This window comes from Pelodiscus sinensis, chromosome 15 (assembly GCF_049634645.1).
Source record: "Pelodiscus sinensis isolate JC-2024 chromosome 15, ASM4963464v1, whole genome shotgun sequence".
Classification (NCBI taxonomy): domain Eukaryota; kingdom Metazoa; phylum Chordata; order Testudines; family Trionychidae; genus Pelodiscus; species Pelodiscus sinensis.
Genome location: NC_134725.1, coordinates 7,500,987 through 7,515,797, shown reverse-complemented (window position 1 = coordinate 7,515,797; position 14,811 = coordinate 7,500,987). Strand labels below are relative to the sequence as shown.

General features: G+C 44.5%; 1 protein-coding gene and 1 long non-coding RNA gene across 3 annotated transcripts in view; one reads left to right on the top strand and one right to left on the bottom strand.

The window, feature by feature from the left end:
- LOC106732182 (radial spoke head 14 homolog) overlaps positions 1–5,948 on the bottom strand; it is a 212,435-nt gene extending 206,487 nt beyond the window's left edge. For both annotated transcript variants that reach the window (XM_075898001.1, XM_075898002.1), the window contains exons 1-3: positions 5,417–5,948; positions 765–867; positions 442–560 (exon numbers count right to left, since the gene is read on the bottom strand). In XM_075898001.1, the coding sequence (XP_075754116.1) occupies positions 442–560; positions 765–867; positions 5,417–5,615 (421 nt within the window). In that variant the 5' untranslated portion in view covers positions 5,616–5,948. The remainder of the gene's footprint in view (positions 1–441; positions 561–764; positions 868–5,416) is intronic.
- A 10-nt stretch (positions 5,949–5,958) lies between these two features.
- LOC142818459 (uncharacterized) lies at positions 5,959–10,490 on the top strand. The gene is made up of 3 exons (XR_012895935.1): positions 5,959–6,179; positions 8,326–8,364; positions 10,239–10,490. It is a non-coding gene; the product is annotated as an uncharacterized LOC142818459 (long non-coding RNA).
- The last annotated feature ends 4,321 nt before the right edge of the window (positions 10,491–14,811 follow it).

Genomic DNA, 14,811 nt, shown 5'->3' with positions numbered 1-14,811 from the left:
CATAATCTGTGAACTAAGTGAGCTTTTATCTTTTAAAAGTAGGAATTCACTCTATTGCATAACCTACAAACAATTTTAATGTGAGAACAGCATCAACATGAAGTATAATTGTCCCTCACTCAAAAGAAGCAAGACATTGTTTTAAAGTCTTCAGATGAAACATAATGACAATTTACAAAAATAAAATGCCACACTAAGTAAAGAAAATAAGATCAGAGAGAATAAACAAAATTACTTCCCATGAATAAAATTTTAAGATAACTGAAAAAATTAAAGCTGTAAATTATTTTGGGAATAAGGTACATTCAGCTGTCTGCTTTAGCCTCCTTACATATTTAATCATTTGAAATGCATACTTAAATTAACCTAGAAAGATTAAGATGCCAATGTACCTTATGAATCCATATGAAATAAATAGTTTGAATTTTTAACAAATCCTACCTGTCGGCAATTCTGACATCATTTTAAATGCTCGGTGCATGTTTCTTCGGCAGATATCCTCTGGATCATTCAAGAGCTGGGACAGGGCAGGAATGACTCCATTTTCTATAAAACCATTCCTACAAACCAAAAGCTGGGTTTATGGTGGATAAATGCATAATAAAATTCATAAATCCTATCAATGTATAATAATCTCATTGACATTCTGTTCTAAACCTTGATGCAACTTGGAACAGAAACTGCTGCTGAATATTCTTCACTAAAACCTCAGCTACCCTCACCATTCTCCATTATCATCCCATAAACTCTGGGAATATACTTACCTGCCAACAGTATGAGTAGCCATTACATAAAGGACTTCAGTTGTTTTTTGTCGAACAGTGCTATCCTGGTCTAGAAGCAAATTTTTCAGGTTATCCAGGAATCCTGAGAGACAGAATAGATAATTTTTAACATTTTTTTTCTTAAGAGGTCGTATATTAAAATCACATTGATTGGGTCAAACTCTGGTTCTGACACATAGAGAAAGAAAGTGATTTCCAAAGCTGGAGATATACCACCAAAAAGGCTGCCCCACAAATACTCTCAACGTTGAAATGTCACAACTTTATTTTATGAGTTATTGCTGTAATGTTCATAAACAGCTAGCATTGCCAATGGCATGATTCAAAACCCAATGAAGATAATGGAAAGACTTAATTTCAGTGGGCACTGGATTAGGACATAAGCAATTAGGCTTCTATGTTCTACGCTAGCTAAGGTTCTAATCAGGCAAATATATTCTGCACAAGTGGGACTCCATGTGGATGTAAAGCCCCCCTGAAGTTTGTAGAAGTAAGTGTCCAACTGCACAGAAGTTATGCCGCTAAAGCAGGGGTTCTCAAACCTTTTTGCTAAACCCTCTTTGAAGGGCTGTGATGACCAATCTCCTTCCCCGCCACACATCATACCATACTACAGATGGGTGGCAGGTATCAGAGACTGGGGAAGCTGTGCCTCTCCAAACAGCCAGGCCTGGCCTGGCCCCACCCATACTCTGCCTCCAAAGCCTCTATGTAGCTCCCCTTGTGCAGTGGCTCTGGGACTGAGGCCACATCACATAGCTCTGGGTTCTGGGGGTGGGAGCACTAAAAAAGCAGAGCAATAGGCACAAGAGGCAAAGCTGGGGGCTAGCATTCCCAGCCAGCAGTTCAAGCTCCACTCATGATGCCACTTTTATGTCTGCACTACTGCTAGTAGTGGTGCTGCTTTCAGAGTTGGGTGCTCAACCAGCTGCCACAATCTGTGACACCCAGTTTGAGAAATGCAGCACTTAAGTCACTGGAGATACTCATGTGATAAAAACTAAGAACATGTGTGTTTGCAGTATTGGGGCATAAATATATGCCTTAACTTTCTTCAAAGATAGCCTAAGGAGAAGTTATGTGAAGAAGAAATGAACTTAATTTCCTTCTTGACAATAGATTTATTAGTCCATTATTGATTGGAGATGGAGGACATGCAGTTCACCTGGTAGCAAGGGCAGAATATGAGTCTTACATTAACTTTGCAATCATGGGAGATTAAAAAATAACTTGACAGGTTCCAAAGGTAATGACCAGTATACTTGGCTGAAGAAAATACCAGCAGAGATGGACTTCAAGAATAGCAATGGGGAATGGAGATCAGAAATGGTGGCAGAACTAAGGCATATTCCTTCCTTAGTTTAAGATAAACTAGCTATATGTATGCAGAAACCAGAGTGTAAGAAAATGCATAAAAGACTGAATTTAATGGAATTGTGCCAGAGCTGAATTGGGCTTTGTTTATGGTTATGGTTTTTTGTTTGTTTTTAATTTACTATTATAGCAGGAACTCAACCGGGTCACACCAGGGGAAAATATCAATCCAAATCTTGGGAAAACAGGTACTAAGATACAATTTCGATGATGTTCCAATTTTTCCATTCATGTGCAGAATTAATTTTATTATACGCACCAAATCATCAAGGTACTATGTGTATGAGCACCACCAGTAGAAACGACAAACATATACCAAAAGGACAATTACTTCCACCAAGGAAGGTTAGGCATTGTAGAACTATTACTCAAAGAATAAGATTTAAGTGTAAGAGAGAAATAAAAATTATGAAATGCAAAGACCAAAAAAATTCAAATAAAAATACTTTCAAAGAATAAAATTACTTCGAAAATATGTGCATTGCAGGAAATATCAAGCAGTAACAATAATAATAATGCAAGTATGTGTTGGGAGGGGAGTGTGAAAGACAGTGTATATGTGCGTATGGCAAAGTGTGTGTGAGAGATATGGCATGACACAAAGGGCTTGTCGGTATGACAGGGTGGATCGATGCTGCAGTGACTGATCCAGTAGTGGTTAGTTTAGCTGATCTAGTGAAGACCTGCTAAATTGACTAGCACTTACCCTCCCACCAATGAGTAAGGAGAGTTGATGGGGGAGTTTCTTCTGTCAACTCAGCACAGCGTGGACTCTGCAGTAAGTATATCTAAACTACGTCAACTCAACTTACACTACTAATGTAACTCAAATTCTTCAGGGAGCAGCTGAGTTGCTCTGTACAGGATAAACTTAAAAAACAACAAATAGTCTAGTAGCCCTTTAAAGACTAACAAAACATGTAGAAGGTATAATGAGCTTTCCTGCACACAGCACACTTCTTCAGATGACCAGAGTGTTGGATGTCCAGAACTAAAATAAATAGGAGAGAAAGGGGGGAGGAAAAGGAAAAAAAAATGGGAGGGAGAGAAAACAAGAAGAGGAAGTGGGTATAAAAATATCAAGGGAAAAGCCGAGCTGGAATGTAACAGGAAAAACAGTCTATAAGTACCTAAAGACTGGATAGTCAAAAGAGGTAGATAAGAGCCATTGGTACGCAATAGAGAAGAAGAGTACTAACACCAGATACGATTGTATGGCTTATATTAGTGTTTCCCAAATGGTGCTCTGTAGAACCCTAGGGTTCCATGAAGTGAAAATAAGGGTTCTGCGAGAAAATTCCATTACAATAACATTTTATGATTTAAAAATAATAATAATAATAATAATATGTGATTTTTGTTTTTAAAAATGTGCAATTAAACTAAATGTTGATCTCAAGAACAGTTGTGCAGGAGGGCTTATTCCTGAGCGGGAGCATCATAGTTCTTGCACAAGAAGCAATGATTTCACAAGTTAGAAGTCAGTGTTCTTGCGCAACAACTCCCCGCCACTGTAGACAGGCAGCATGTTTTTGCGCTAAAGCAGCCGCTTTGGCGCAAGATCGCACCAATGTAGACACAGCCTATGTGAGAAATAGACATGGGTTGCCCCTTTAAGTAAGTTGCCCTTTTAAGTAGCTGGCCACCCAAAGCAGCCACAGCTGCAGCCACTAGCAAGCTCCCGGTTTCACTCCAGATCCCTGACGTCTCCCCACTCCCAACTCTGCATGCCCAGGGTACAGGGGTGGGGGCTTGAGGAAGGGAGACACCCAGATATTTGCGCCTGCCTCCTCCCAACTCCCTTCACTCTCTCCATCTGCATAAGAAGCAGGAAGCTCCAAGCAAGCAGAAGGCAGGAGCAACATGGCAGAAGGGGGAGGGGCACCTAAAAAGTGCAAGATTTTGATAGTCTGCTGGGCAGCTTCAGGGCCACACAGCTTAAAGGTAGTTTAGATTAATATTTATTTTATTCTATATGTTTAAAGGTTTTTCAGTGCATAGACCCAAGTCCTGCAATGTGAACTGTTGGTTAAGCATTCTGCACAGGTGGGACTTGTGATGGATGCAAACATTTGACCCATGTGCCAACTGCACAGAACAGCGTGGATGCTTGGGGACTCAGAGAACAATAGTCCCACCTTCAGACACACAGCAGAAAGAAAATTTAAATGACCTACAAAGAAAAAATAGTGGGTTGATGCCCTGTTTTCTTGCTTCATGCTTGTCTGAATGGTTTTTCTTTTTCAAGGCAATTTTTATTATGGTTTACTTTTTTACATTATTAGAAAGTCAGGCCTCCCTTACTTTGTGTCTCCTGGAAAGCTCATTCACTAAAAGAAAACTTGTGGGATTAAGATAATAGAGATCTGAGATCCCCTGCAATTTAAAGTCTAATCAATGGACAAGGGAAGTCTTTTTCAGCTGGGCTACTTACAACTTTAAAAAAAAATGCTAAACCGAGGAATCTTGAGTCATGATGTTCCTTGTATTTCTAAGTTTAAAAACAAGAAGGAATAAAATGAACAAACCTTCACAGGGCTCTTGTACATAATAAAGAAACAAACAGTACTTTACCCCATCTCCCAGTATGTCTACACAGCAAAGTTATTTCAGGATACCAGAGGTATTCTGAAATAGCTACCCTACGTCTTTTGAACATGACTACTATTTTGAAATATATTGGATGCACTATTTCACCATGCCTATAAACCTCATTGTACAAGGAGTAAGGGACGGCTTGAAATAGCACTATATTCCAAAATCTGGTGCTGTGTAGACAGCGCCAAATGACGAAATAAGCTATTTCGAAATACACTCGAAATAAGTTAGGTGGCTCATTTGGGCTGTGTCCAGACTCAGGGGTTTTTTTTGGGAAAAGTAGCCTTTTTCCGAAAAAACTTCCCCTGCGTCTAGACTGCAGCCGCGTTCTTTCGAAATTAAATCGAAAGAACGCGGCTTTTCTTTCGACGGCGGTAAACCTCATTTCACGAGGAAGAACGCCTTCTTTCGCAAGTGCTGCTTTCGAAAGAAGGCGTTCTTGAATGTAAATAGGGCTTCTTCGACAGAGAGCATCCAGACTCACTGGGTGCTTTCTTTCGAAAAAGCGGCGTGCTCTTTCGAAAGTTCCGCCTGCAGTCTAGACGCTCTCTTTCGAAAGAGGCTTGCACTCTAGACATAGCCTTGGCGTTGAGGGTGCTGTGTAGGCACGCCGTCGGGGGCGGGTATCCCGGGCCGCTGCGGCACCCGGCATCACTTACCGAGTTGTACTGCTTGGTAGACATTCTCGGGGTCATGCACCAGGTCGCACAGGGCCATCAGTGCCCTCTGCCGGGTCAGCAGCTCTGGGGACTGTAACTCCTCATTCAGCTTAGGAAGGGCCCTCTCCCCAAACGCAATGGGGGCTTTGGTGGGGTCGATGTCAGGAGGCAGCTTAGCGGAGATGCGAGCATGGGCCATGCTGCAGGGCTGGGGGGGGCTCCCCTCTAGTGTGGAGACACCCCAAAAGTCAATCTCCCAGCGGGGGGGGGGGTCTCCTGCCTGCCAGCTGCGCTCAGCCCCCAGCCTTTGGGGGCACTGGCACCCCCCTTGATTTCTGCCTCGGCTGGAGGGTCTCAAGCCAAAAACGAAGCAAGATCGCCCCGGGGGCAGGCTTACAGCGGGGGGGGGGCTGCTCCCCGCCCCCCAGAGAGGGCTCCACACGGCACGACAGGGCGGGGGGGCGCTTCCGGGGAACCCCGCAGCCGCGCGCTCGGGAAGCGGCCCGCGAGCTTTTTTTAAAAAAACCCAACAGCCAATCCCGCCCCCCCCCTCTCTCTCGGCGCCAAGCCCACAGGCCGCGCCGGGCCCCTTCGTAGCCGCCGCCGGCGCTGGTTGCCAAGCAACGGCAACGCGCTCTGCGTACGCTGGCTTCTGTGGATAGGTCACAGCGCGGGGAGGCCGGGCTACCGTAGCTGCGCAAACAGCGCGGCTCGAGCATTCTCCGCTGGCTGCCCAGCGGAGCCAGCGCTGGTGACGTAGTTGGTGAATAGGAACCCGGGGCCGCTAGTAGCGTGGGTGCTGAGAGCCCTGGCAGGGCGTGCTTTTCAGTCCTCAGGGGAAAGCCCCCCCCCCCAGCTGCCCCAGTGGGTGGAGCTTGCGGGCGTTGTTAACTATCTCCCTCCCCCCTCCCCCCTGCATGGTCTGGGGTTCATTGTCTGAAATCTTCAAAGCCATGGCCTAGGTCTGCTTCTCTGCTAGTCACTCCCTTTGCACCCTGCCCGCTGTGCTCCCTGCAGCCCGCTGCCATGCACAGGCTGCGGGGCTGTCGCAGAGGCCAGAGTGCGGCTGGCTTGCATGCTTTCCCTCACACGCACTCTGTGGCTGTGTCTAGACGGGCCATTTTTTCCGGAAAATCAGCCGCTTTTGCGGAAAAACTTGCCAGCTGAGCTGTCTACACTGAGCTGTCTACACTGGCCGCTTGAATTTCTGCAAAAGCACTGACTTCCTACTGTAAGAAATCAGTGCTTCTTGCGCAAATACTATGCTGCTCCTGTTCGGGCAAAAGTCCCTTTTGCGCAAAGCTTTTGCGCAAAAGGGCCAGTGTAGACAGCTCAGATTTGTTTTCCACAAAAAAAGCCCCAATCACAAAAAATGGTGATTGGGGCTTTTTTGCGGAAAAGCGTGTCTAGATGTGCTTTTGTGGAAAAGCATCCATGCCAATCTAGATGCTCTGTTCCGAAAATGCTTTTAATGGAAAACTTTTCCGTTAAAAGCATTTCCAGAAAATCATGCCAATCTAGATGCAGCCTGTCTGTTTATCTATCTGTCTCTATACACCTCCTCTATCTAGCTATGAGAGAGAGAGAGAGAGAGAGAGAGAGAGAGAGAGAGAGAGAGACATTAGGACACTGTGTACTAGGGGAGAAAAACCATAGCCTGTATAAAGATTAAAGTATCAGGCCGAAGGATGGGAAAAGAGAAGAAAGAGGTTTATTTACAAAATAATTATATTTAGGGTGGTAATGAAAAAAAAATATTTACCTGTATTATTTGTAAGTTATTATATTGAACTTGAACTATTTCAGACTGTCAGAATGCAGGGATATTGCACAGTGATTGACCTATAGCAGTACTCTTATGTCTCTTTTATGCCTCTTTCTGCACTCTAGGGCTGACATTATTCCAAAATAACAAAGAGCTTGTCTACACAGCAAGGCATTATTTTGAAATAATGTCAAGATGGAGGACTTCTTACTCCAACTTCTGTAACCCCTATTTTACAAGTAGTAAGGGAAGTCGAAGGAAGAGTGTGTAGACAGCGCCAAAAAACAAATTAAGCCATTTCGACTTTCATTATGCAATTGATGTAGCTAAAGTCACATAGTTTAATTCCACTTCAGTCCTGTTGTGTAGACATATGCTGGCTGATGAGTATGGGTTTCCACAATTATGTTAAGATTATTTCTCAATAGCTAAATGGTATGCAGATTCCTGTTTTCTGAACATATATGCATTACTATCCCACTATTATTCAAGTGTCTCCTGTAGGTTTAAAGAACTGTACAAGCCCAATATTCTGTGATTTTATAATAAAAAGAACAATACAAAAAAACTCAGCAGATGGTTAAAGCATTTTAATCCCTGGGGCTACGTCTAGACTGGCATGATTTTCATTTGCGGAAAAGAGCATCTAGATTGGCACGGATGCTTTTCCACAAAAGCACTTTTTGCAGAAAAGCGTCCGTGCCAATCTAGACGCGGTTTTGCGCAAGAAAGCCCCAATCGCCATTTTTGCCATCGGGGCTTTTTTGCGCAAAACAATTTTTAGCTGTCTACACTGGCCCTCTTGCGCAAAAACATTTCCGGAAAAGGGCTTTTGCCCAAATGGCAACATCAAAGCATTTGTGCAAGAAGCACTGATTTTGGACAGTAGAACATCAGTGCTTTTGCACAAAATCAAGTGGCCAGTGTAGATAGCTGGCAAGTTTTTGTGCAAAAGCACGTGCTTTTGCGGAAAAAATTGCCAGTCTAGATGCAGCCCCTCTGTATGTAAGAAAGTAAAAGTGGGTAAGTGTCTGTGATCAAATATGCGTAGCAGAAGAACTTATTTGATTTAACCAACACTGCTTGCATCATACGAAACACCCATGAGAATTAGCACTGTCTTGTGTTTGTCTTCCTCATATAGATAGCTCCATGGAAATCAACAGGACACCTCTTTTGAATAGTAAGTAAGATTTACACCCTGCTTCTTCTTACCTTTAAGGATAGATTTTTTTTTATTGACTTCAGTTGGAGCAGAATAGGGTCTCTGGCCTTTTAGGTAAAAAGTATTTATTTAATTTTGTTAAAGCTTTTTTTGCACCTGAAACAATTAGTGAAATGATTTCTCAGCATACAGCCTTTTAAGAGAGGAGGAAATTTCAGGCATATCAATAAAATGAGGGAAGTCTTAGTATTTTTATCAAACCTATTCTTCTACGAGTCTTTGAAGCTCTGAAGGCATGAAATGGCTATTATTGGCTTCCTGACCTTATGAAAATGACACTATGTGATGCTGGGCAAACCTAAGATATATAGGTTTGCCCGGGCACTTATTAATGGATTTAAAAGTGACTGTGCTCTTACAAAGAAATTTCAAAAACCAGCTGGAGAAAAAACTGCAGAACTTGCCTTCATATGCAAATTTGGCGCATTTGACCAAAGGTTTGAGCAAAGACTTAAACTGGATGGACTGTTATATTCAACACCCAAATGACATCAAAAGCTAAGTATCAGGCACTTGCAATACACTCTATTAGTCTCATTTAGCACAGACACTGTAGCTGGCAAGATTTTTTTTCTCCTTTCCCTCCCCATCTCCCCTTTTTATGCTATTTATTTGTACCTTTGGACCCCTTGCTCCGTTCATCTGAAGAAGTGGGTTGTGCTCACAAAAACTCATGATGCTATATACATATTTTTCTTAGTTGCTAAGGTGCTTGTCGACCTTTAGTTGTTTTTTAATTTTTTTTCAGTTACAGATTAACATGGCTACCCCACTGAGACTGAGATATGTAGTAATGATTATTTTGATTCACTGGTTTGTCAACATCCCTCATGCCTTTTTTTATCACGTCATAGAAATAAAACAGTTCAAGAAAAAAAATTGATGGAGCCAAATACTTGAAAAAGATCCAACTATTGTTTTCATATAGTTGAGGGATAGAACCTAAATTTAAAATCTATAAAGGGCACTGTTATGAGGGAATGCTAGTTAATCTCTCTAGAATAAGATTGATGATATAAAAACAAAAGAATTGTTAAATAATTAAAATAAATATAAAATTATGCTTTCCATTAGACATACATTGCTGCTCTTCACCTATTCAGGGTTTTAGGCATGTGGTTTTATCTTCTGTATAAATCTACTAATCATACTCCCCATCTCTGGGCCATGCCCACTTTTGTTCCTTCCGATTCCTCTCCAGAGACCCACCACTGATATGACATCTAGATTATGTGGGGATTATTTCCACTGTACAATGTTTACACTTGGTGAACCTTACACATCCATATGAGTGGCTTCAAGACTTGCCTCTGTTTTTCAGTACCATCTCACAGCATTATGCAAAGGTTTAAAATTTGATAGCATGGTAGGCAGGAGGCAGATGTCATTGTAGTGCTGATTACCTCAATGCCAGGGAGCTCTGGGTTCTCAGGTAACCGAGACATGTTCTGGCATCAGGGAAAATCAGATGTTTAAAAATTATTCCCCCCCTCCTCACAAAGCAGTTAATATTCATGCCCATGAGCTAATTTTCTCTATGGAGGTGTACCAGCTATTCTAATCAAAGTTCTTAGACAGGATTTTACAAAGACAATGGCAGGATCAATGTCAAGACAAAAGAATAGATCCAGGTTGATCATTGAAATCCACAGTGGCAAACTTTATTACCATTAAAAAGGTTTTCAAGAAAACATACTTTATTAATCTCAGAATCTGGGAGCAAATTGTCCAGTAAACAGGTTAGTCTTTTACTGTGTGTTAGAAACTCATGGAGTGTGCACTTGTGGAGTTTCCTCCAACTTTCACTGGGATGTGGGCTCTTTCCTTTGCAGAATGAGAAGGAAGCATCATGAATAACCTGCAGCCCTCCCAAAATCCACATCCCTACAAAGAACCTGTGCCTCCAATTTCTCTTCTTCCCTACCACCTTGCAATCCTGGGCTTCAGGAGTAACAGGCAGCATTAACAGACAGCATTAATCTCATTTTTCTGAAGGATGTTGAAGAGAAAAATGGAGAATAACTGGCCTACCAGACTTAAATTCCCTCTTCATCCATTGAGTCTACTTTACATTGAATACTGATAAAGGTATTTCTGTAGCACTGATGGAAATGGGGGATACTAACATGAAGGCAGTCCGTCTCTTCTCTTCCTCTATAATAGGGGTGGGGAACCTTTTTTGGGCCAGGGGCCGCTGACCCACTGAAAAAGCAGTCGGGGGCTGAGGGTTGTGGGGAGGCAGCGGGGGAGGGAGGTGGGAGTGCCATCATGGGCTCCCCAATGATGCGGGAGGCCATAAGCCTCAGGGGCCAGATCTAGGCAACCCAGAGGCTGCAGCTGGCTCTTGGTCCTTAGGTTCCTCACCCCTGCTCTATGACAAGGTCACGTCCAACTCTGTAGGCAGGGGATATGATATGGGCCTTAACAGAGATCTCAGGTTATAGCCAGTTTTCGTTTTCTTATTTTCCTCAGTGGTTTTGGGCAGCCTTGTATTTTTTAAACCATTATGCATAGTCCTTCATTTCACAGATAATTTATTGATTTACTTTTGGGGGGAGTGGGACTGAAGCATGAGAAAAGTAAATACACTGGGTACTAACCAAGACAACCTGTGTATTTAAATTGGTTACCTAGGTCCCTATTGGACTTTGGGTTCATTGAGAGTGGTATTGATTTTTTTTTTTATTATTGTTCCTTTTGTGAAATGGCTCTAAGAGACAAGCAGTGACTCAGCCTATGTACATGGGGCAATTGTTTACATGCTTAGGATGTTCCAGAACAGAAAATAGAGGATGGTTAAGGAAGCAACTCACATGATGGGACTGTCACCCAGACCCAGGCTGTAACATTTTTATTCAGATTTTAAATTATTAGTTTAAAATGTCAAGATCTATCCCCATTAGCCACAAAGAGGCCTTAAATGCAGAGGTTCAAATTCTTTATAGATTCCAAGGCTAGAAGGCACAATTGTGATTATGGAGATTGACCTGCTTGTATAACAAAGGCCATACATCTCCTCCCAAATAATTACCAGAACAGATCTTTTTGAAAAACAACCCGTCTTGATTTTAAAATTGCCAGTATGTAGGCTCTCCCATGACCCTTGATAAATTGATCTCAGCGTGTGCACACACAGGTAGGCTAATTTACTTCTCTAAGATTGATGATTCATATGCATAAAACAACCTGAATTTAGCCCAAGGCCATAAAACTGATTACATCCCAACTTTTCTAGATGATCCACTGACAGCAAACCCTGGGCTCTTGTTTGTTTTTGCAATATGCTTTTATTCACATGAATGATTTAAAATATTTAAAAGTAACTGCACACAATAGAGAACAAAGCACAGGTTGTAGGTACCAGATTAGAACATATATCTGTGTAATAGTCACTGTGTATAGTCTGAAAAAATCATTGTAGTTCCTTAATTTTTAATTGTAAATTCATGTGCCACTTTGTAAGGGGGCATCTACACTGCAACATTAGCTCAGAATAAGATACGCAATTTGAGCTGTGCACATTGCATATCTCATTTCAATCTAATTATGAAATAGCTTATTTCATAGCTCCAATCTTATGAAACAGAAATAGCTTAGCTGTCTTCCAGTGCCAAATTTTGAAATAAACCACTACTCTGAAACATTCCTAAACCTGCATAGAATGAGGGTTACAGAGACGTCAGAATAGCAAGCCCACTAAATTTTGAAATAATGGTCTTGCTCAAAAGACACCGAATAGCTATTTTGAGATACCAGAAGTATCCCAAACTTGCGCCGCTGTCTAGACGTACCCTAAGGTAGTGATCCAAGTTGGATTGTGCCTCTAGAGTTTGTTCCATGACTGTCAGGCTGGACTCTAAGGGCTCATCTAGACTATGGGAAACGGTTGAAAGAAGATATGCAAATTCCACGGGAAAGTAGTTAAGATTCAGCTTTTTCGGCGAACGCCCCCCCCCCCCCCCCATCAAAAAGCCTCTCTTCCTCAAAAAAGGAGGATTATGCTGCTTTTCGACAAGGGGGGTTCGCCAAAAAGCCGCTTCTTAACTACTTTAACTTTCAAAAGCTCCACTTTCGAAAGTGCAATCAGAAGAAGATATGCAAATTCCCGCGGAATTGCATATCCTCTTTTGACTGTTCCCCGTAGTCTAGATGAGTCCTAAGACTGACAAATAGAATGTAGGAGATTTCTTTTATTCACAACTAGCTGGACTTACCTGGCATTGCCCGGGAAACCGAAGTAACAACCGAAGAAAAACAGAAGCTGGTCCTGACAGCCTACAGCCACACCGCAGCTGCCAGTGCCTGACATCTGGCCGTTATGGAAGACCCCCATGCTTTTCTACTGCTGCATAAAGCAAAATCTCTGACTCAAGAAAGAAGCATTGCAATGTTGAGAATCAGAGCTATTTGACTTGGCAAACTGAGATACAACAGTCACAATAGAAACTGTTTCTGTTTTCTTCCCATGTCATGAGTCTTGGGGCCGTTAAAAGCGCAGTGGAAGGGAGAGCCCCCAAATCACCATGGCTTGTTTCCCCACCATTGCTGGAAGCGTATGGAGGCCCCTCTTCAACAGTGCAATGTTTTGCTTCCTATCAGATGGTATTTTTGCTAATTATCCTTGTAGAAGCTCATGGTTTTTTTGGTAGGGAAGTAGGGGATAGGCATGCTGGGTCTGCAGATTCTCATCCAAGAGCTGAGTATAGGGATGCCTCAATCCATGGGGCTGGCCCTACTGAATCTGAGAGATTTCAAGGTGACACCTCGAACTCTTCTCTCATCTTTTTTGATGAAACTATTAATCAACTACCTGAGCCTGCTGACACCTCTATAGCCCCTCCTCCAACACCACCCCCTTGACCAGCTGCCCCTTCCATGGACTGCATCTCTCACCACCCCCCACTCCCAGGATCATCCAGTATCAAACCCATGACCAGTGCCCAGATTTGAGGGATCCCCCCGCCTTGGATTAATTTCTCACCCACCCCAGCATCATCCAGTGCTGCCCCTTGGGCCAGTGCTCCTCAAAGGAGACCTGCCCTCCGCCATGGGCTTCATTTCTCACTCATTCTCTGCAGGATTGTCCAGCCCCACTTCCTTCACCCCCCTACAATCCTGCCCTCCCCCACTCACCCCCAACAGTCCAGCCCCACCCACCACAATCCTGCCCTCCCCCCACTCACCCCCAATGGTCCAGCCCCACCCACCACAATCCTGCCCTCCCCCCACTCACCGCCAATGGTCCAGCCCCACCCACCACAATCCTGCCCTCCCCCCACTCACCCCCAATGGTCCAGCCCCACCCACCACAATCCTGCCCTCCCCCCACTTACCCCCAACAGTCCAGCCCCACCCACCACAATCCAGCCCTCCCCCCACTCACCCCAAATGGTCCAGCCCCACCCACCACAATCCTGCCCTCCCCCCACTCACCGCCAATGGTCCAGCCCCACCCACAACAAACCTGCCCTCCCCCCACTCACCCCCAACAGTCCAGCCCCACCCACCACAATCCTGCCCTCCCCCCACTCACCCCCAACAGTCCAGCCCCACCCACCACAATCCTGCCCTCCCTCCACTCACCCCCAATGGTCCAGCCCCACCCCCCACACAATCCTGCCCTCCTCCCACTCGCTCCCAATGGTCCAGCCCCACCTCCCACAATCCTGCCCTCCCCCCACTCACTCCCAATGTTCCAGCCCCACCCCCACAATCCTGCCCTCCCCCCACTCACTCCCAATGTTCCAGCCCCACCCCCACAATCCTGCCCTCCCCCCACTCACTCCCAATGGTCCAGCCCCACCCCCCACAATCCTGCCCTCCCCCCACTCGCTCCCAATGGTCCAGCCCCCCCAGACCAGCTCGCCCCCCAACGATCCAGCCCCCCAGTCCTGCCCTCTCACTGACGTGTTCCCCAACAATCTAGCCCCCCTCCAATCCTGCCCTCCCCCCCACTCGCTCCCAATGGTCCAGCCCGCCCAGACCAGTTCTACCCTCCATTAATTCCCTTCCTCCCTCCACTCTCACATCCAGGTCCCCGATGCGCCTCCTTCCAGACATTTTTTCAAAGTGGCAGCTGAGTGGTAACACCAGCCCCGCCCCCTCTGCCTAAAGCGAGCCCCAGCAGCAACCCACCCGCCCATTGGTCAGCCGCTGGGCCTCAAGTCAATTGCAATATTGGAGAGGGGCCTCCATATGCTTCCAGCAATGGTGGAGAAGCCACTTCTCCCCGCACTGCCAAGCTCCGTGCAGCCCCGGGGAGAGGCATCGGTCTCTCATCTCTTCCCTCCCACAGTCCCTTAAAACCTTCTCCTGGAGGAAAGGTTACCCCATGCAAAGTTTGGTTGCGGTCGCTCTTATAGTGTCCAAGTTATTATAGCACAAGCATACAAACATTCTCTTTTC